The 21,475-nt window shown below is 40.1% G+C and overlaps 1 protein-coding gene across 1 annotated transcript in view; it reads right to left on the bottom strand.

Moving 5' to 3' along the window:
• The window catches only part of DNAH11 (dynein axonemal heavy chain 11), a 350,658-nt gene that overhangs the window by 187,023 nt on the left and 142,160 nt on the right, over positions 1-21,475 (bottom strand). Inside the window, exons 40-44 of the mRNA XM_043872240.1 lie at positions 19,338-19,470; positions 17,321-17,448; positions 16,715-16,863; positions 5,626-5,776; positions 1,954-2,085 (exon numbers count right to left, since the gene is read on the bottom strand). Of these exons, the coding sequence (XP_043728175.1) occupies positions 1,954-2,085; positions 5,626-5,776; positions 16,715-16,863; positions 17,321-17,448; positions 19,338-19,470 (693 nt within the window). The remainder of the gene's footprint in view (positions 1-1,953; positions 2,086-5,625; positions 5,777-16,714; positions 16,864-17,320; positions 17,449-19,337; positions 19,471-21,475) is intronic.

The raw sequence follows: 21,475 nt of genomic DNA, 5'->3' as shown, positions 1-21,475 counted from the left end.
AGACTGAAGGCAGGATGAGCGGGCGGTAACAGATGATGAGATGGTTGGATGGCATCACTGATTCAATGGACATGAGTATAAGCAGACTCTGGGAGGTGGTAAAGGAGAGGGAGGCCTGGCATGCTGCAGTCCATGGGGTAGCAAAGAGTCAAATGACTGAGTGACTGAACAACAGCAATACTTACAACTGGAAATATTTTAGGGAAGCCTGGAAGACTTATGCCATCTATTTTTAACTCAAAGATTAAAGGGGTACCCAAAGAAGCACTTATGGCCCTGAGAGATCCTGAGGCACCACGGATGGCCCTTGGAGACAGACATACGTAAGTGGGAACCCAGATATTGTCATCTGCTGTCAGTCAAGTTACTTTGCCTGACTTTTACTTTACCTGCATAGTGATGATACCTTGAATTACTGCAAAGATGACATGAGAAAATCTATTCACAGATGTGCAAAGAAGGGATTGCTGCTGCTAAGTTGCTTCAGTCGTGTCCGACTCTGTGCGACCATATAGATGGTAGCCCACCAGGCTGCCCTGTCCCTGGGATTCTCCAGGCAAGAACACTGAAGTGGGTTGCCATTTCCTTCTCCAGTGCATGAAAGTGAAAAGTAAAAGTGAAGTCGCTCAGTCATGTCCGACTCTTTGTGACCCCACGGACTGCAGCCCACCAGGCTCCTCTGCCCACGGGATTTTCCAGGCAAGAGTACTGGAGTGGGGTGCCATTGCCTTCTCCGAAAGAAGGGATTAGATGTGTAAATTTCTAAAGGTGAAAAACTCCCACTTTGTACTTTGACAAGTCTAAGCAATGTGTGTGTGCATGTGTGTGTGTGAGTGTGTGCATGTGTCTATGCAAGTTCTTAAGTGTTTACTGAAAAGAAATCAGAAGTCACAGACCATGCTAGGAATGTTGTATAGGCGTGATAGCCTCGCTTTAGGCCAAAGGAAAGGACAGCAGAAAGGAAGCAGCCTGGGGTTGATTATAGCTCTTGAGGACTACCCTAGGGAATGTGTGAGGCTAGGCAGAATTAAGAGGAGTAGAGATCTGGAAACCAATGAGCAGGCTATTATGTGCTACGGATTGAACTGTCGCCTCACCAACATCAAATGCTGCAGCCTTAGTCCCCAAAGTGGTAGTATTTGGAGATGGGCCCTTTGGGAGGTATTTATATTGAGATGAAGGCCTGAGGGTGGGTCCCTCATATCGGGATTAGTGCCTTTACAAGAAAAGACTCAAAAAAGCATTTTATCTTTCTTTCTGCCACGTGAAGACACAGAAAAAGGCATCTGTCTGCAAGGCATGATGATGCTCCTCACCAGAACTTGACCATGCTGGCACCTTGACCTTGGATTCACAGCCTCCAGAACTGAGAGAAAGTAAATCTCTGCTGTTTAAGACAGCCAGAGCATGATATTTTGTTACAGCAGCCTGAGCCAAAACAATGTGATAGCTCACAGCAAGCTAAAGCTGATACACTCCTGAATTAAGGCTGTAGGGATACAGATAAGGGGACAGATATGACAGCTACTTTCTATCTGAAAGGAGCTGATGCTCATAGGATGTAGATGTAAGAATGATGTCTCCCAGGTTTTTAACCAGAGCAACTGGGAGAAATGTATCACTGAGGAAAAGGTGAAAGAGGAAGGGCAGACACGTGAGGGGCAGATGAAGTACCTCGTCTCAGGAGCACTGAGACACTGCTGGTGTTGACATGGAAACTTGAGCTCAAAAGAGAGATCTGGTGGAAGACTATGGACCTGGCCTTGTCAGCCAAGGATAGCACCACCAGCCTGAGTGAGCTTGCCTGACAACGTACAGGCTTAGGAGTGAACAGGGCTAGTAGGGTAGCTTTATGATAATTACATACCCAAGAACCCCCAAACTCACAGGGATCACATATAATCATATTTTTCTCCAAATAAAACTGGTTCTGTAAACTATTTCTATACATACCTGATCTTGTAGCAGAGTGCCTCCGAACGCCCAGATACAAGCAAAGACAAAATAGACCTCATAAACTTCCTTTGGGCTGTCAGAAGGTACATTTTCAGGAGTCAATAAACATTCCAGAAGAGTACAAACAGTCTAAAGAAAAACAAAAAGCCATTCTTTCAGGGCAACAGTTTTTTGTTTTTTTTTTTAATAACAGTGAAGAAAGTTCACAGGACTTAGGAATAAATCCTCTGTACCCTTAAGAGATTTTATGATTTTTCCCAGCTCTGTAATGTGCTATCCTGAGACACACAAATGACTGCCTTGGGTTTCTGAGTTGGCAGTGGACAACCTTGGCCACTTTCAACCAAACTTATCTTCTATGTAACAACAAACTATCAAAAAAAAAACCCTATTATCATAAGTTCTTCAATTAGTAATCACTATTATAAAGAGAAGTACACATAAAAAAAAAACAAGGGGGATACAGCTGTGCTGTCTTTTTTTTTTAATAAATAGTGAGTCCTTCCATACACAGGACTCTGTAACCCACTTTTTCACTTAAAGACAAACTAAAGGCATTTTTCTCTCCAGCATGTGGTGCCCTACAACATCACTGGGGACGAAGGCACTAGGTGGAAAGGATGTGTAACTACTGCCCTCGAGTAGACATTTAGATAACCCACTTTCCCTTCATTCTCTGGCAGCTGTTTCCCCCACCTGTTGTCATAAATTTAGAAAGTCAGACTGGCTGCCCTTAGCTTGTGGCATTTTTTGGACGTGAGACTAAATCTAACTTGGGAAGAAATGCTATTCAGGAACTTGCTCTTCAGATCCTCCATGTGAAAGGGCTCCACTGGTCTGAAATTCACTCCATGTCCAGGGCAATTAGGTCAGTAACAAAGGGAACATGCCTGCCGCTAAGGCCTTTCTTGTGTAAGATAACCATAATGAACATGCTTTTCAGCTAGCACAAAAATGGTTGTCAGGAATTAGCACTGCCATAGACCCTCAAAACTCATGAGACCCTTCCCCCAGTTTTCGGAGGCAGTGGTAGATGTTTATCAATATCACGCACAGAGCAGTGAAAGCTGTAACAAAGCAAGTCGTGTGTGTCTCTCCCTCCCAATCCTGAGAGGCAGGGAAAATGGTAATATGGAAAATTGGTCCTGGCATAATTTGGAAGTGTTTTTGAAAATTTAATTAGTTGAGCACCTGTCACATTTTCATTAGAAAAAAAAAAACTTTATTGGAGGATAGTTGCTTTACAACCTGTCATTTTCTCAACCTCTCTCTTGATCTCCATTATTTTATATTGTGCCATGTTTGCTACTTTAAAATAATCTTCTAATCAAATAAAATTCACCAATTTGTTGTCAAGAAAAACAATATAAAACTCTGAGGCTTTGCTGTTCCTGAGTAGAAGCCATGCTGGTCTAAGCAACTGTTAAAATCAAAATGAAAAGGACTGAATGGTGTCAAAATACCATCCACTGATTTGAACATGCTCATAACAGGTACGATTTTTCTATTTTCTCCCAAATACAGTACTTGGAAAACAGTTTAAGCTCTGCATCAGCAATTAATATAATCACACTTTTGGTGTATATTCTGAAAGAGTTAAAACACCTTAACAAATGCAAAGCAAGAAAGTTTCATATACTGGAAAACACAGTATATTAATTTCTTAAAGTGGCCTTTTAAAAGTATGAAATAATACCATTTACAACTACATGGATGGACTTAGAGATTATTATACTAAGTGAAATTAGACAAAGAAAGGCAAACATATGATATCACTTACATGTGGAATCTAAAATACTACACACATGAACTTATCTATGAAGTAGAGACAGATTCACGGACATAGAGGGCAGACTTGTGGTTGCCAAGGCGAAGGGGCAGTGAGAGGGACAGACTGGAGTTTAGGATTAGCAGATGCAAACTAGTATATGTGGAATGGATAAACAATAAGGTCCTAATGTATAGCACAGGGTGTGTGTGTGTGTTAATTGCTCAGTCATGTCCAACTCTTTGTGACCCCATGGATTGTAGCCTGCCAGACTCCTCTGTCCATGGAATTCTCCAGGCAAGAATACTGGAATGGGTTGCCATTTCCTTCTCCAGAGGATCTTCCTGACCTAGAGGTTGAACCTGGGTCTCCTGCATAGCACACAGATTCTTTACCATCTGAGCCACCAGGGAAACCCTGCCAGGCTCCCCTGTCCATGGGGATTCTCCAGGCAAGAACACTGGAGTGGGTTGCCGTGCCCTCCTCAACTCAATTACAGTAAAAAAAAAAAAAAAAAAAAAAAAAAAAAATCTTTAAGCAATTCTCTTGTACACTCATTTTTGTCTCTAATTTTTTTCCTTATAAGCACAGCAAAGAGATGACTTTATGCAATAGCAGCCAGAAAGGAGTTAAGGATACAGTGCCATTTCTGAATACTACAAAAAGAGGAAGTGAGAGCAAAAATCATATTAATTCCTACTGACCTATTTTCACACTACTATTAAATGAAAAAGTTCACACCACAGAGAAACACAAATACACAAGTCAACTTGAGAAAGAACACGATACTTGCTTTTTGCAAGTATTACACCAGAGGAAGTCTAATTAGGCTAACCACATAATTAATTCATTATGAATAAATTCAGACCTGCTTTCAGAAATAAATTATACCTCAGATAATTACTGGTGAAGACTATCGTTTACTTAATTGGTGTGCGAATTACCCAAAAACCTGAACTTTCTCTTCTTATGCTTGTGACTTTCTAATTTAGCTTCAAACAAATTCTGTACCATAGTAACTTCACAGTAACAAAGTACTTCAAAACCAATTTTGCTCCTAAAGAGAAACAAATAAAGGTTTCTAATTGTAAACCTTTCATGAAGTTTTATACTTGTCAAGGCTGGGGGATAGTTTTTCTCACACTGAGATTAAGATCACAACCTTCATTTCTGTGTGCCATGCATTATTTTCATTTGCTGTCATGACAATGTGTCATACATACTCTTCACTCTTACCAGCTGTCTGACAATATGGATCAGGAAAAAAACCTATCCCTGAAATATTATGAACCCTTCATCTAGATTGACCTGACTTGAGGACTATTCTTGGGAGTGGGGAGTAAAGAAAGGGAGGAAGGAATGGGAGGTCTGTCAGGCCAGGTAGGGTAGGGGTTGGTTGTCCAGGTGATGTTCAGTAGCTTTCTCTTACTCACTGGTCAACATCTTTAATTGCATGAATTTACGATTTTCAAAAAATACACTGAGCACCTTCTTTGGGCCAGTTGCTTAGGAAACAGAAAAATAAATGAAGCTGTTACAACCCTGCTCTTATTTCATGCAAATATATTTGGGAAAAACACAATGATTCAATAATATGTTTGGCACCTACTATGTGCTTGGCATTATGGAAATCTCTGGAGATATACAAGTGATAAAAGGTGGCTCCAGGCCTCTAGTTCACAGTCTAGTGAGAGAAACAGACCGCAAACCCAAATGGTCAAGGCACGTGACAGGCATGTGATAGAGGGTTGCCAAAAGCACCGGGGAACATGGGGGCTGGGAGTGTGTGGAGCAACCTAATCCTTCCAGAAACCACTCCATGATTTTCAACAAGCAAGAACTTCTATTTTGATCAAATCAAATCAGGACTAGTGTGTGAAATAGAGTGACCCAAGACAAACCTGCACCAGGCTGCTCTCTGGAATTGAAGTGATAGTTTTAAAGCTTGTTCTCAGCTTATCTAAGCATGCAGGAACGTATTTATCAAAAAGAATCGTTAAATTGGCCTTTTCTGACTGATGCCGCCTTCTGTCTATCCAACTGGCCACATACCTGAAAAAGAACACAGAAAGGCTTTTAATTGAGCACCAGGCTTGAAAAGCAGAAATGCACATACTCAAAGCTTCCCCCTCCAACACAGCTTGGTCCAGTACTTCAGGGACACGTTGAGTGGGTTCATTCTATTTCTCAAATGGCAAATATTTTAAAATGACCCTTTATACACTTGTTTTAATGGCCATTTTACCCAAATGAAAAGAATGTAAAAGAAACTACTAACAGCACTTAGAAACCCAACATAATAGAGGATAAGTAGGCCATTACCGAGCATTTATAAGGAAGTAGAGTTTGTCATTTCCTAGAGCACTGAAACTATTTTCAGAGGGTAGGCTTCATTTATGAAAACAGCTTGCGGTTTTTCTTGATTAAAATTGGCGTCGATTTTTTAGTAATGAAAAATCAGTTACAAGTAAAAAGGCAAAAATTTCATAGGGACTATTTCCAAGTCCCTCCTTGTTCACTGGATTGAATGTAACTCTAACCTGATAGCTGATAATGCGGTTCTACGTGTGTGTGCTCAGTTGCGTCCAACCGTCTGTGGCTCCATGGACTGTAGCCCGCCAGGCTCCTCTGCCCACAGAATTTTCCAGGCAAGAATAATGGAGTGGGGTGCCATTTCCTACTCCAGGGGATCTTCCTGACCCAGAGATCAAACCCTCGTCTCCTGCTTGGCAGACAGATTCTTTGTCAAGAGCATCATCTGGGAAGCCAGTAAGTGGCTCTAAAATGGTATCTCACCCTTGGGTACAAGTGTATAAATCTGAAGCTTATAAAATGTTACCACTTACATTCATCTTTCTAACATATTAATAAAATAATGTTTGTCAATAAAATGAAACATGACTTAGTTGTACCCACAGTAGTCTCTGGAAAGAAACTGTATGATATGACATGAAAAATAATTGCTTAAAGAGTTCTCATCAAATAAGAAACAGTGATCACAAATCCATGTAGCTGCCACCAGAGACAGTGCAACCAGATCAATGACAGCTATACCTTGCTTTAAGCAAATCAGATTGCATATTTTTAATATCAAAAGAAATTAAGGCAAGATGATTATCTCAGCAAAGAGATAAGATTATCCCTCTGATAATCATAAGGCTTCATGATGGAGTTGTATTAAATATTTAACTATCTACACACTACTGCTAGATTTATGAACTATCAACTACTATAACTTTTTCAGGTCAAAAAGGAATGATTTTCAGCTGAAGTTCAGTTGCATGATGGTGACTGAAAGGTCACTTCTGGTGCTCCCCAAGTTGCATCCAGTGGGTGCCACAGAACAGTGGAATAATGGAGTACGGTTGCTAGGTACTCAGAATGAAGGCCACACCTACCCCTTAGCTACTGTTTTTATTCTACACAAGCTGGCAGAACTTAAGTTTCAGTATCCAGAGCTTTTTTTGGTAGGGTAGGTGGCGGGGGGTGGGGAGATTATTTGGGGAGATGGAGCTCTAAGTCAGACTGCCTGGATCTTTATCCTTTAACTCTGTTTCCTTGGGCAGGTCAGTTAATGTCTCTGTGCCTCTAATTTCTTAACTGGCAATGGAGATGATGATGACATGCTTTTCCTAAGGTTGCTCTGAGGAGCAAATGAGTTCTCATGTATTAAGTGCTTATATTAATAACTGACATATAACAAATTTCCAATCAATGCTACTCATTAGCACAGAGTTGGTGGAATTGGGAGAACTGGGTTCAGATCCTGGCTTTGCCTCTCTGCGCATCTCCTAAAGGCAGTAGTGTCCTGCAGGGCAGGCAGTGCTCTGTTGGGCTTAAGAAATTCTACCCCAACTCCCCACCTGTGTCTTTGGTCTCTGTCGGGACAGAAGGCTGTGCAGGGCTAACCAGGAGCTGCAGCCTCAAGAAAGCCACAGAAGGGGAAGTGGGCTTTGCACTTAGGTAACAGCTACTTCACTGACCCCCACTGGCCAAAGTCTCAAAGGGACAGCCCACCAGGCCCAAGAGTAAATGATGCTGTTGTACAAAGTATGTCCACAAAAAAGAAAGTGAATTCAATCAAACCAGGAGATGTGGTAAGAGTTGAAACTGATTGGAGGCAAACAAACAAAAAAGGAAACAAAATGACCTCTGCCAGCAGTCAACCACACCATATAGCACTGGAAGTTAAGGAAAAAAGCGCCTATATTGTTAAATATGGACAGTTGAAAACACTATGTATAAATTACTGCAAAATTTAGTAAACATTAAAAAGTAGCAAATTATCTTCAGCAATGGAAAAATTGAAGCTATAGGTCTGTGTTATTGGCAATTCCTTCCACCTCATTTCATGCAAAATTTTCTCATGGTTTTTAAAAGACGCTCTAGATTTGAACATAGACAAATGAAACACACTGCTACCATACAACATACACGTAAAAACATCATATATTTATTCCTTACCTACATATGAGTTCACCCACATCACTGCCCCTGCCTCAGGAAATAGTTGCCTTAATGCAACAGATGCTTTAATGCATCACCTTAACGCTAATGTCTAGGTCACTAACAGAATCTTTGGCTCAGTGGTGCTTGCAAATCTGTTCCAAATAGGCAGCTGTGTTGCACCTCCTCCTTCTCCAGAAGCCTTATAGGTACATCACTTCTATAGGAACATCACAGGAAGTCTACAGCCCTGTAGTTGAGAAACTATAAGGGCAGCAAAAGTTTTCAGGCTTTTGAAGACATTATTTATTTATTACTCTAAGTCTGGCACTGGGATCCCATCATACAGCACAACAGGAATTCAGGGCTCTCTATAGTTTGCCCCTCATGGCAAGATTTTGGTTTTCTATCATTCACGGTGGCCTAGAAAATAGCAGAAGTTGAAAAGGACCTACAGATCAACAGTGTACATTGATGACTACTGAATCTGTATGTTTACACATACAAATAGAGTCCAAAGATGAAAGGATGGGATTGTAGGGACAGAAGACAATAAGCTCATCCAATGTAGGTGAGTGAATGAGTGAGACAAAGGTAGAATGATATTTTCAACTAAATTATTAGAGAAATGCAAATCAGAAGTACAGCAAGGCACCACCTCACACCAGTCAGAATGGCCATCATTAAAAAGTCTACAAGCAAATGTTGGCAAGGATATGGAGAAAAGGGAACCCTTCTACATCATTGGTGGGAATGCAAATGGGTTCAACCGCCATGGAAAATAATAAGGAGGTTCCTCAAAAGAACTAAAAATAGAATTGCCATACGATCCATCAATCCCACTCCTGGGCATATATCAGGAAAAAACTAAATTTTGAAACACACACACACACACACACCCCTATGTTCACAACAGCATGATTCACAATAGACAAGAAATGGAAACAACCTAAAAGGTCATCCACAGATGAATGGATAAAGAAGATATAGTGTGTGAATACACACACACACACACATAATGAACAGTACTTAACTGTTAAAAAAAAAAAAGAAAGAAAGAATGTCATTTGTGGCAACATGGATGGACCTTAGAGATTATGATACTAAGTGAAGTAAATCAGAAAGATAAAGACAAATACCATATGATATCACCTACATGTGGAATCTAAAATGGGACATCAGTGAACTTATCTGTGAAACAGAAATAGACTCACAGACACAGAGAACGGGCTGGTTGCCAAGGTGGAAAGAGGGTGGGAGGGATGCTTGGGGTTGGCAGATGCAAACTATTATATATATGTGTGTGTGTAACTGAAACTATACACCTGAAACTAAGACAACACTATAAATCAACTCTACTTCAATAAAATCAAGTTTTTAAAAGAAACATTTTCAACTAAAGTAATAGAGGGAAAAGTATGATCTGAAATTGTGGCTCCCAAAAGTTATCTTCCAGGAATCAGACAAAATTTCAGAAATATTCCTGCCTTTTCCTATCATTATGTACAAGCTATGCAATACATAATTTGGTAGATCTCATTTTCAGTTATGCTCACTTTAAATAATTATAAATGAATTTAAGTATTCTCTATTTTTCTGTGCACTTTATTCCTTTCTATTAGAAGAAATTCTCATTGATGATAATTTTCAGAAACTTACTTCTAATTTCTCTCAAGATCTCAACAGATGTAGGACTCTTTCAGTAAACTTACTTAGAACTCAGAATTAAAATAGTATTTGATTTCTCTAGTCACTTACTGAAATGATTTTAAGGATGTTGTTTGACTTCTTATCTGTAAAATGTGGACATAAAATTATGCATTTAAATAGCTCAGAGAATTTTCACAAAAAATGTTCTTAGCAGATTAAGTAATAAGAGCATTCTATTCATTCCTTAGTTGGAACATAGTATTTCATAATCTCCTCTATCCAAAATATCTTATCAGTTTCCTCATATGAATTAAGAAAATATATTTCCTAACTCTGGACACTAAATGTTCTAGAAGCAATGACATACCAGTGGCAATGAGCACTCTAGCATCTTATCTTGGATTCTAAATACTACTCCTTAGACAAAAATCAGTCACTCCCAGCTCCTTAGAGAAATGGCTGAATGGAGTGTAGGGGAAGGAAAGTCTGAGATGAGCCAGAAGCATCTGGCTCAGCTAGAAAGCAAATACAGAAGAACATGAAAGGCACTCCTGCTGGCAAAATTTAGGACAAATTGAGCATGCAGAAGAATACTGTTGGCAATGATTCATAATCCACTGAACTAAGAGAAAAAAAGAACCCATGAATAGAAAATGACACTCCTCAAAAAGAAAAAGGAAGGGGGAAGAGAAGAAAGAGAGAGAAAGAGAGAGAGAGAGAGAGAGAGAGGAAGTAAGGAAAGAGAGTAGAAGGGAAGAATAGAAATAGTTGGTTTTTTTTTTTTTTACTAAAAAAATGTCACTTAATATTAATACATAGAGACAGAGAGGTAGGCCCAACTTTGCAACCACTTTGCAAATATCATTCTTTGAAATATCTGGCTTCTTCTCTTCAAAACTCTAAATGTCATGAAAGAAAAAGGTGGATAGATAGTCTAAATTAAAGGAGAAGACAGAGATAAGTAAGTGCAATGCATGGTCCTTGTTTTGATTAAAAAAAAAAGCCACAGAGGAAGTTCCCAGAGTAGCTTGGAAATTCTGAAAAATCACTGTTTTGATAATATTATAACAAAGATAAATTTCTTAGGTATGTTTATCAGAATTATGTTCATGTAGGAAACACTCTAGTTCTTAGGAATGAATTGCCAACGTCTCCAACTCATTTTCAAATAATTCAGCAAAAATAAAAGTAGACAATTTATGTCTCTCTCTGCCTTTGAGAAGGAGTGTATGTATAGCCAAAGAGAAAGTAAATTGGGTAAAACTGTAAAAATTGATAACTGTAGGAAAAGACTGCTTGGTTATACAATGTACTACCTACCACCTTTTTAACTTTTTTGTATTTTTTAACACTTTCAAATTAAAAAGTTGGGGGGAAACTGAGATCTTAGATACTGGTTTTGGAAATTACATTAATGATTATATTGATCTCAGAGATAATTAGGGATTAAATGAGTCAATACATGTAAAGCTATCACATTTTTAATATTATGACATTAAAGTAAGGTAACAAAGTATCTAATAACATGGTGTAAAAAAATACCCCTCCCAATTGAAATACCCCTCCCACTTTTTCATAGTACACTGAAACTTTCTGGTAGTAGGAGGTAAAAATGTAAAAATATCCTGTACAGAAGATGCCCATTATTATGGATAATGACCTGGATGAACCCTTTAGTCACACATATGAAAATGAAAATCTACCCATTGATCTTAATTAGAACCAAACCTCCATAAAAATAAAATCCAATGGTAAAGAGGAGTTTAACTTTCTCAAGAATGCAAATCAGGTGACTTCTGCCATCCTATGATCTCTGACTTACTAGATAAAAGTCCTTCTTTAACTGGGGACTTAGACAGCCTCTGTTAGCACAAACTCCTTATGTTTATTAGAGACCTTGGGAACTGTGAGATCTACTACTGAAATCAGACCACACCAGTGGGGGTGAGGGGTCTCAGGAATGAAGTGGGGTACCAGGACTACCTCTGCTCTCTGCATGGGAAGGTCAAGGGACACTGGAGAGTCTCCTTCATCTAGCCCCCAATCAACAGAAATGTCCTAGGAGCCAGTCAAAATCCTAGCTGGAGAAAGCAGCTGTTAGTCCAAGAAGAACTCTCCATCTTAGACTTTAAAAATCAGTCCTTCCCCTAGCTTCACAGAAACCTGAGTGTGGCTCTACTTGACTGTTGAGTTAGAGGATGAGACTTTCAGCAAACAAATCAGTACACAGAAAAGTAGCCAGGAGAAGTACATGAGTCAGGAGTCTGGCAGGGAACAGAAGTCATCCTTGAATTAGGATAATAGAGAAGGATCAATAAAAGGACTACTGGGAAAGGTACAGGGCTACCAGAACCTGGAAGTAAAGAACCTCATGGAGAGATTTAAGAGGGGCTTCTCAGGTGGTTCAGGGGGTAAAGAATCTGCCTGCAATGCAGGAGACGCAGGAGACACTGGTTCCATCCCTGGTTTGGGACGACCCCCTGCAGGAAGGCATGGCAACCCACTCTAATATTCTTGCCTGGAGGATTCCATGGACAGAGGGGTCTGGTGGGCTACAGTCTATAGGGTTACAAAGAGTCAGACACGACTGAACATGCACACATGCTGATGAAGGACAGCCATCCTGCTGTAGTCCTACGGGGAGCGAGCCAGAGGAATGAAGAGACCTCACTCTCCTTTCTCCCCCTCATTTCCTGTCGGCGCTCCCCATTGGCCAAACCAACCAGAAGCCAGAGGGCAAGGGACGTATTGATGTGGTCCACACAGGACAGCCACTGGCACAGAGCAGGGTGGAGGGGGAAAGAGAAGATAACCGACACAGGAAGCGTACCCTCACCAGCACTGTTCACGTGCAGCACAGCGTGGGAATATGAGAGAAGGTGACAAGGGGCCACCAGGATAAACGATGATAGGTGTACACATCCGAAAAGTAAGCAATGGGCACAATAGACCTGTTCTAAATCAAAGCATCGCTGCTGTTCACATATGTATATTACACACACACACACACACACACACACATATGCTCACTAAATGATATACTTACACCTAAGTGCTCCACATGAGCTTTTATTATTTATTCACTTAGTCAACAAATGTATGTCTTTACATGTGCAAGGCATGAACAAGGTAATGTCCAACTAAAAAAGACAAATGCATAAAGGTGCTACTTTAGATGAGCCTAATTAATTAGCACTAAATTTAATCAGTAATATTTTCTTCAAATAGTCAAATACAATTTTAGCTTTTTTTAACACCTAAGAACCTAAGATTAATAGTTCAGTTCACTTGCTCAGTCGTATCTGATGCTTTGTGATGCCATGGACTGTAGCACGCTGGGCCTCCCTGTCCATCACCAACTCCCAAAGCTTGCTCAAACTCATGTCCATCAAGTCAGTGATGTCATCCAACCATCTCATTCTCTGTCGTCCCCTTCTCCTCCTGCCTTCAATCTTTCCCAGTATCAGGGTCTTTTCCATAGAGCTGCTGAGCAGATGACCCACAAACTGCAGAACAATTATACCAAAGAAATTCTCGCATTGTTAAGAAAGTTCTTGGACCAACAACAGATTTCCCAACCTGGGGCTCCAGCAAAGGGGACAGAGAATCCTCAGGGAATTTGACTTTGGAGGCCAGTGGGATTGGATTACAGAACTTCTACAGGCCTAGGGAAACAGACTCTTGGAGGGTAGAAACAAAACCTTGTGCACGCCAGGAGAAAGGACCAGTGTCCCCACAACAGACTGAGTCAGACTTGCCTGTGAGTGTTCAGGAGTTTCTGGTGGAGGTGTGGGTCAACAGTTTGGCCTCAGGCCAAACAACACAGAGGGAACACAGCCCCGCCCATCAACAGAAAATTGGATTAAAGATTTACTGAGCATGGCCCAAACACTCTCTTCCAACAACACAAGAAAAGACTCTACACATGGACATCACCAGATGGTCAACACTGAAATCAGATTGATTATATTCTTTGCAGCCAAAGATGGAGAAGCTCTGTACAGTCAGCAAAAACAAGACCGGGAGCTGACTGTGGCTCAGATCATGAACTCCTTATTGCCAAATTCAGACTTAAACTGAAGAAAGTAGGGAAAACCACTAGACCATTCAGGTATGACCTAAATCAAATTCCTTACAATTATACAGTGGAAGTGAGAAATAGATCTAAGGGATTAGATCTGATAGACAGAGTGCCTGATGAACTATGGACGGAGGTTCATGACATTGTACAGGAGACAGCGATCAAGATCATCCCCAAGAAAAATAAATGCAAAAAAGCAAAATGGCTGTCTGAGGAGGCCTTACAAATAGCTGAGAAAAGAAGACAAGCAAAAAGCAAAGGAGAAAAGGAAAGCTATACCCATATGAATCCAGAGTTCCAAAGAATAGCAAGGAGGGATAAGAAAGCCTTCCTCAGTGATAAATGCAAAGAAATAAAGGAAAACAATAGAATGAGAAAGACTAGAGATCTCTTCAAGAAAATTAGAGATACAAAGGATAATTTCATGCAAAGATAGGCTCAATAAAGGACAGAAATGGTATGGACCTAACAGAAGCAGAAGATATTAAGAAGAAGCAGGAAGAATACACAGAAGAACTGTACAAAAAGATCTTCACAACCCAGATAATTATGATGGTGTGATCACTCACCTAGAGCCAGAAATCCTGGAATGTGAAGTCAAGTGGGCCTTAGAAAGCATCACTATGAACAAAGCTAGTGGAGATGATGGATTCCAGTTGAGCTATTTCAAATCCTAAGAGATGATGCTGTGAAAGTGCTGCACTCGATATGTCAGCAAATTTGGAAAACTCAGCAGTGGCCATAGGACTGGAAAAGGTCAGTTTTCATTCCAATCCCAAAGAAAGGCAATGCCAAAGAATGCTCCAACTACTGCACAATTGCACTCATCTCACACACTAGTACAGTAAATTCTCCCAAGTCAGGCTTCAACAATATGTGAACTGTGAATTTCCGGATGTTCAAGCTGGATTTAGAAAAGGCAGAGGAACGAGAGATCACATTGCCAACATCTGCTGGATCATCAAAAAAGCAAGAGAGTTCCAGAAAAACATCTATTTCTGCTTTATTGACTGCCAAAGCCTCTGACTGTGTGGATCACCATAAACTGTGGAAAAGTCTTCAAAAGATGGAAATACCAGACCACCTGACCTGCCTCCTCAGAAATCTGTATGCAGGTCAGGAAGCAACAGTTAGAACTGGACATGGAACAACAGACTGGTTCTAAATAGGAAAAGGAGTACATCAAGGCTGTATATTGTCACCCTGCTTATTTAACCTATATGCAGAGTACATCATGAGAAATGCTGAGCTGGATTATGCACAAGCTGGAATCAAGATTGCTGGAAGAAATATCAATAACCTGAGATATGCAGATGACACCATCATTATGGCAGAAAGTAAAGAAGAACTAAAGGGCCTCTTGATGAAAGTGAAGAGGAGGTGAAAAAGTTGGCTTAAAGCTCAACATTCAGCAAACTAAGATCATGGCATTCGGTCCCATCACTTCATGGCAAATAGATGAGAAAACATGGAAACAGTGGCTGACTTTATTTTTTGGGGGGCTCCAAAATCACTGCAGATGGTGTCTACTGCCATGAAATTAAGAGACACTTACTCCTTGGAAGGAAAGTTATGACCAACCTAGACAGCATATTAAAAAGCAGAGATGTTACTTTGCCAACAAAGGTCTATCTAGTCAAGGCTATGGTTTTTGCAGTAGTCATGTGTGGATGTGAGAGTTGGACTATAAAGAAAGCTGAGTGCCAAAGATTTGATGCTTTTGAACTGTGGTGTTGGAGAAGACTCTTGAGACTCCCTTGGACTGCAAGGAGATCCAACCAGTCCATCCTAAAGGACATCAGTCCTGAGTGTTCCCTGGAAGGACTGATGTTGAAGCTGAAACTCCAATATTTTGGCCACCTGATGCGAAGAACTGACTCATTTGAAAAGACCCTGATGCTGGGAAAGACTGAAAGTGGGAGGAGAAGGGGACGACAGAGGATGAGGTGGTTGGATGTTATCACCAACTCAATGGACATGGGTTTGGGTGGACTCCGGGAGTTGGTGATGGACAGGGAGGCCTGGCGTGCTGCGGTTCATGGGTTTGCAAAGAGTCAGACATGACTGCGCGACTGAACTGAACTGATATATATTCCATTGGGTATTTATTCCATTCTGCCTTAAAAAGAAACGAAATTCTGGCACCTGCTGTAACACAAACAAACTTCGAAGACATTTTTTTTAATAAGTTTTATTCTGCAGATTTAGAAATTTGAGAGTTTTTAATAACTGTAAAAGAAATCCAGTCACACCTAATGATTAACAGAATGTAGTGGTGTATAATCTCAACAGAAATCGTGCTGATGTGCCATAATAAATTGTCTGTTAGTAAAAAAAAAAAAATACACTTTAGGGCACAGCATCACATCACAAATTACAGTAGGGATACTTTGCAAGAATTTATTCAAACTAGAGAATTCTGAGTAACTGTGTCTTCTGAATGCAGCACTTAAAAATGTAACAACTCTGTGCATTCTTTTTTCTTAAAAAAAGACATTTTACTAAGTGAAATAAGCCCACCACAAAAAGACAATTATTATATGACTCAATTTATAAGAAGTACCTAGAGTATTCAAATTCATAGAGGTGGACAGCAGAAAGGAGCTGGGATGCTGGGAGGGGTACTGTTTAGTGACTATGGGGTTTCAGTTTGGGAGCATGGAAAAGGTTCTGGAGACTGGTGATGATGGCTGTACCACAATGTGAATGTACTCAGTGCCATTGAGACCTATTCTTAAAAACGGTTAAAATGGTAAATCTGACATTATGTACCTTTTACCACAATTAAAAAAAAAAAAAAAAGCCATACTCACGGATTCCAGCCTAAATCTTGTGGGTTCACATATAGAATACCAGCTCTGGAAACAGTAGCTGGGGTTGCCGTCCTCAAGTGATGAATCTCAAAGAGCAGCTTCATAGAGGGAGTCAGAGCTATGCGCTCGTTGCTGGCCAATGTCAGCACCTGGACACGGCAGCACAGCACAAAGGTGGCCGTTTCATCAGGGAGCAAAGGCAAGGCTGCTGGCTTTTCATAACAGCAGGATGTCCTCCCCCCGCCCCCAGGAGAAGTGCCGAAGGCTACATATGAGCTCACCACCCAAGTTAGAAATGATCACTGCCCAAGGTAGAAATGCAGTCTGAATAAAGATACCAGTTGGTCTCCAGGGGAGCTCACTGACCCCCTGAGGAACAAACTCATCAACATGCCCTTACTCCTGCCAACTTTTAAACAACTATGGTAAGTATCTAAATTTAAGACTTTTGTTTTAACAGTTGATTACATAAAAAGGCATGAATACCATAAAAAATAAACTTTATGTAGAATCTGAAATATCACAATTTTAAATTGTCCTTTTGAAACTCATGCAAGTATAGAGATCTCAGACATGCATTTTATGATAAACAGTATTTCAGTTCACCTTGTTATCATCCATGACAGTGTTTAGTGATTCAATCCACATGGGATCAATATCACCATCCAGGACTATCCATTTTGGTCCATCATGCCTAAGATTTGCTTGTTCTCGCAGAATGGATGAAAACAGACCTGTAAGTTGAGAGTAAACAATCCTAATGTACAATGGGGTAGACTGCTGTTCACTTCTAAAATAAATTTGTGTTAACTGTATTGGAAGTTATTTTAAGTAAGTTTGCACCTCATCAGGTGGGCAAACAGCAATGCTTTTCGAGCCATACCTGGGCTCTCGAGATCACTGGGCAAGTTTCACTTCCATGAGAAGGTTGCTTAACATCTCACACCAAGAAACCCCAAAGATCAAATAAAGTGCCTTCCTTGAAGAACATTTGTGGAGACTTACAGCAGGCAATGTACATGAAACTCAGTAGTTATACAAGTGAAAACAGTATCCTTTTTTTTTTCCATGCACATATATTCAGTACCTATCTTGGGCCAAATATTAGCTTATTCCACCTTTATCAGTTTTTCCATAACATTTCAAGAGAGATCATTATAAACTATTCAGAAGTGTGATGTATTTCTTTGAGAAATTCATTCACTGGCATTGTAAGACGTTATTATCTCACAAGATGTAAAGATAAAACATTTTAAATTCACAGTCTTTCTTGCTATGTATGTTACATGGCATATTTAATAGCTGCTGAGTGTTCAAAACTCAAGTATATAATACTACAGTGAAAAAAAAACTGTATTGAGGCATGTATGTGGAAGGTTTTGTTTTCTGTGAAGTATCTTGTGCAAAGATGAGTGACAGTCAAAACAGAACCTGCCATTATAATTCACAAAAATGTCAGCAATGTTTCTAATGGACAATGATTTGAAAGGCTTCCACATATTTTCAGTGTAAACATTATTATTCCCTTCCTGCCATAGTCTTTAAAAAAAAAAAGCTAGAAAGCTTACGAGAGTACATTTTGATTGTCCCACAATTAAGGAAGCAGTGTGTACATGATATTAGGAAGGATAATGATGAAGTTGGCTTCTTTGATAGGGTCATCAGGACGGTCTTCTTTAATGTGATATTTGACCCGACATTCCAGTAATGTAAGGGAGCAAGCCATGCCCGCATCCCCACTGCTGCAGACAGTGGGAACACCAAGCGCAAAGGCCCATGAAGGGAAGATGCTTGGCAATCTGGGGCAAGAGCGAGGAGGCCTGAGCACATAATGTGCAAGTAAAAGGCAGAGAACAAGAAATGAGGTCAGAGATGGGGGAAGGGGGACTCCATCACATAGAACCCTGTAGGCTTTGGATAAAGGCTGGATCCTAATGCTGATGAAACACACTGGAAACTTCAAGCAGAGAAGTAACGTCTTGAAGAGCCTCTGTCTACTGCATGGAAAATGAGCTTATTGGAGACCCATGAGGTGTGACCCACTGTTGGTGGTCTGGACTCACAGGGAAGGTGAGAAGTACTGGAATACAACACACACGTTAAAGGTAAAGCCAACAGAATTTGCTGTGAGGTTGAATGTATGGTGGGAAAGAACTCAAGGATGATGACAAGGTTACTGCATTTATGGAAATGAGAATGTAAGAACTGATCTTAACAAAACAAAGGAATCTGCTTGTCTGCAAAAATGGTTTCAGGACAAGAAACACATCCCAAGGACTCTGGAACTTAAGTCAGTGTCTTGCATCAGGTACTGCATAAATATTTCTTGAAGCATTTGTGTTGACTTCTCTTCCGGTTTACAGGGAGCACTGACATAAATAATGGGGGATAAAATACACAGCTTTGTGCATGAACCTGCTGAATGCTAATCAACCACTTATTCAAATGTAGGTTTAATTTATAGGTTATAAATGCTGTTGTGAGCTGCTCTATTTCCAATAATGCCAACCCATAAACATTAAATCTTCAGCCATGACTAAAATTGGCTTGAACTAAGAAATGATTTTCTGGATTTAAAAAGAAAAGAATTTTTTAGCATTTCAAAAGGGGAACTACTACTTGCCATCTTTCCATTCTCGGGTAGCATGATGTATGAAACCGAAGAGTTCATCTGTTGTCACAGCTTTGGGGTTTAAGTCATTCCAAATGGGTTTCTGTTTCATGTTAACATATGTTCGGTTTAATGTTCTCAAAATCTAGGGGAGAAAAGGAAAAAAGCTGAGAAAACTAATACTAATGTAAGCCAAATGAAAAGCAAAAGATTTCTGAAGGGTTTTCCTTATGTATTATATGTTCCTATATATTATGAGTGTACTGAGAATAGGAAAACATTTACATGTGTATATTTTCATTCCCATCTTGAAAACTTTAATTCTACAGTCCCTGAGGATCAGTTCACCTGATTCTTTCAACAATGTAGACGAGAGAAGGTCACCATCAACTGAGATTTTTAACCATGTGTGCAAAGTAAAGGCTTGTACATGTTATTCCTGTGCATGATATTAACATCCACTCTGCCTATATTATTTAGATGGTTCTTCAAATTTAGCCTGCATCCAAAGTGCATAAAAGGTATTCAAACAGACTAACAGACCCAGTCTCAGAGTTTCTAATTTAGTAGGTCTCAGGTAGGACCGATTTGAGTTCTAACAAGGTCCTAGGTGATGCCTATGATGCTTGCCTAGCTCTACTGTGAGAACTGGTGACCCAGAGAAGTAAGTTTTCAACAGGAGACTCTCTTGACCTGAGGGAAGAAGATGTGCTGCTGGGCATCTTGTGGGCAGAGGCCAGGGACGGCTGCTCAATATTCTGCAATGATAGGCCGGCCCCCAAGACAAACACTTAGCAGATCCAAATGTCAGTGGTGCTGAAGCTGAGAAACTCTGATCTAGGTAATTGAGGAAAAGAAGCTTTGAGGCTAGGAATTCACAGAACAGATGCTTAATGTTGTTTTGCTGTTCACTCAGCTGTGTCTGACTCTTCTCGACCCCATGGTCTGCAGTATGCCAGGCTTTCCTGTCCTTCACTATCTCCTAGAGTTTGCTCAAACTCATGTCCATTGAGTCATGGACATCACTTGATGACAAGTGATGCCATCCAACTCCCTCATCCTCTGTCGTCCCCTTCTCCTCCTGCCTTCAATCATCCCCAGCATTAGGGTCTTTTACAGTGAGTCGGCTCTCTGTATCAGGTGGTCAAAGTAGTGAAGCTTCAGCTTCAGCATTTTAGTCTTTCCAATGAATATTCAGGGTTGATCTCCTTTAGGATGGACTGGTTGGATCTCCTTGCAGTCCAAGGGACTCTCACGAGTCTTCTCCAACACCACAGTTCAAAAGCATCAATTCTTCGGTGCTCAGCCTTCTTTATGGTCCAACTCTTATATCCATACATGGTTACTGGAAAAACCATAGCTTTGACTATATGAACCTTTGTTGGAAAACTGATGTCTCTGCTTTTTAATATATCTAGGTTTGTCATAGTTTTCCTTCCAAGGAGCAAGCGTCTTTTAATTTCATGGGTGCAGTCACTGTCCACAGTGATTTTTGAGACCAAGAAAAAACCTTCACTTAATACATATCTGCTTAATGAACTGATGCCTTAACCCAAGTATCTGCCAAACTATCCTTTTTGCTTTCTCTGAAAAGCCATGGCTTCTATTTTAGATATTATCATCCTTATCGCCTCACAGGGGTTTAAAGGACTGACAAACAATTGCCAAATACCTCAGAATACTACATTGCTAAATAATATGGCCCCAAGCTTTGGTGCTCTAATTCTATCAGCCTAAGTAAAGGTTGAATAGAACAGAAACAGAATCAGCAAAGACTAGATGAAAGAAATTGAATGTCTTAGGAATATTAAGCTTCTATTTTTAGAAACCATTAATCTACTGAAAATGATAGAACTTAATTTTATCCTTCCTTTCACCATAGCCCATATCTGAAACTTAACTCTAACGAAATAATTACAGGTCTATCAGTTAGTTATCTACTTTAATATTTCAATTATTACATTTTTCACTAGAAAAAAGCCCTATACCGGGCCTCCTTTTACAAGTGTACCACTTTTGAGTTCTGATCTAAACATTGGCAAGTTCTATAGACATCCATGCCCTGAAGTCGCATGTGCGCACTACACTTATTTTTAGTCACCGGTTACTAAATATGTTTCTACCCAAGCACCCTCAATTAAAACACATGC

This window comes from Cervus elaphus, chromosome 18, assembly GCF_910594005.1.
Source record: "Cervus elaphus chromosome 18, mCerEla1.1, whole genome shotgun sequence".
Taxonomy (NCBI): Eukaryota; Metazoa; Chordata; class Mammalia; order Artiodactyla; family Cervidae; genus Cervus; species Cervus elaphus.
Note: the sequence above shows the minus strand (reverse complement) of the source record. Positions and strands in the feature narration are given on the sequence as shown.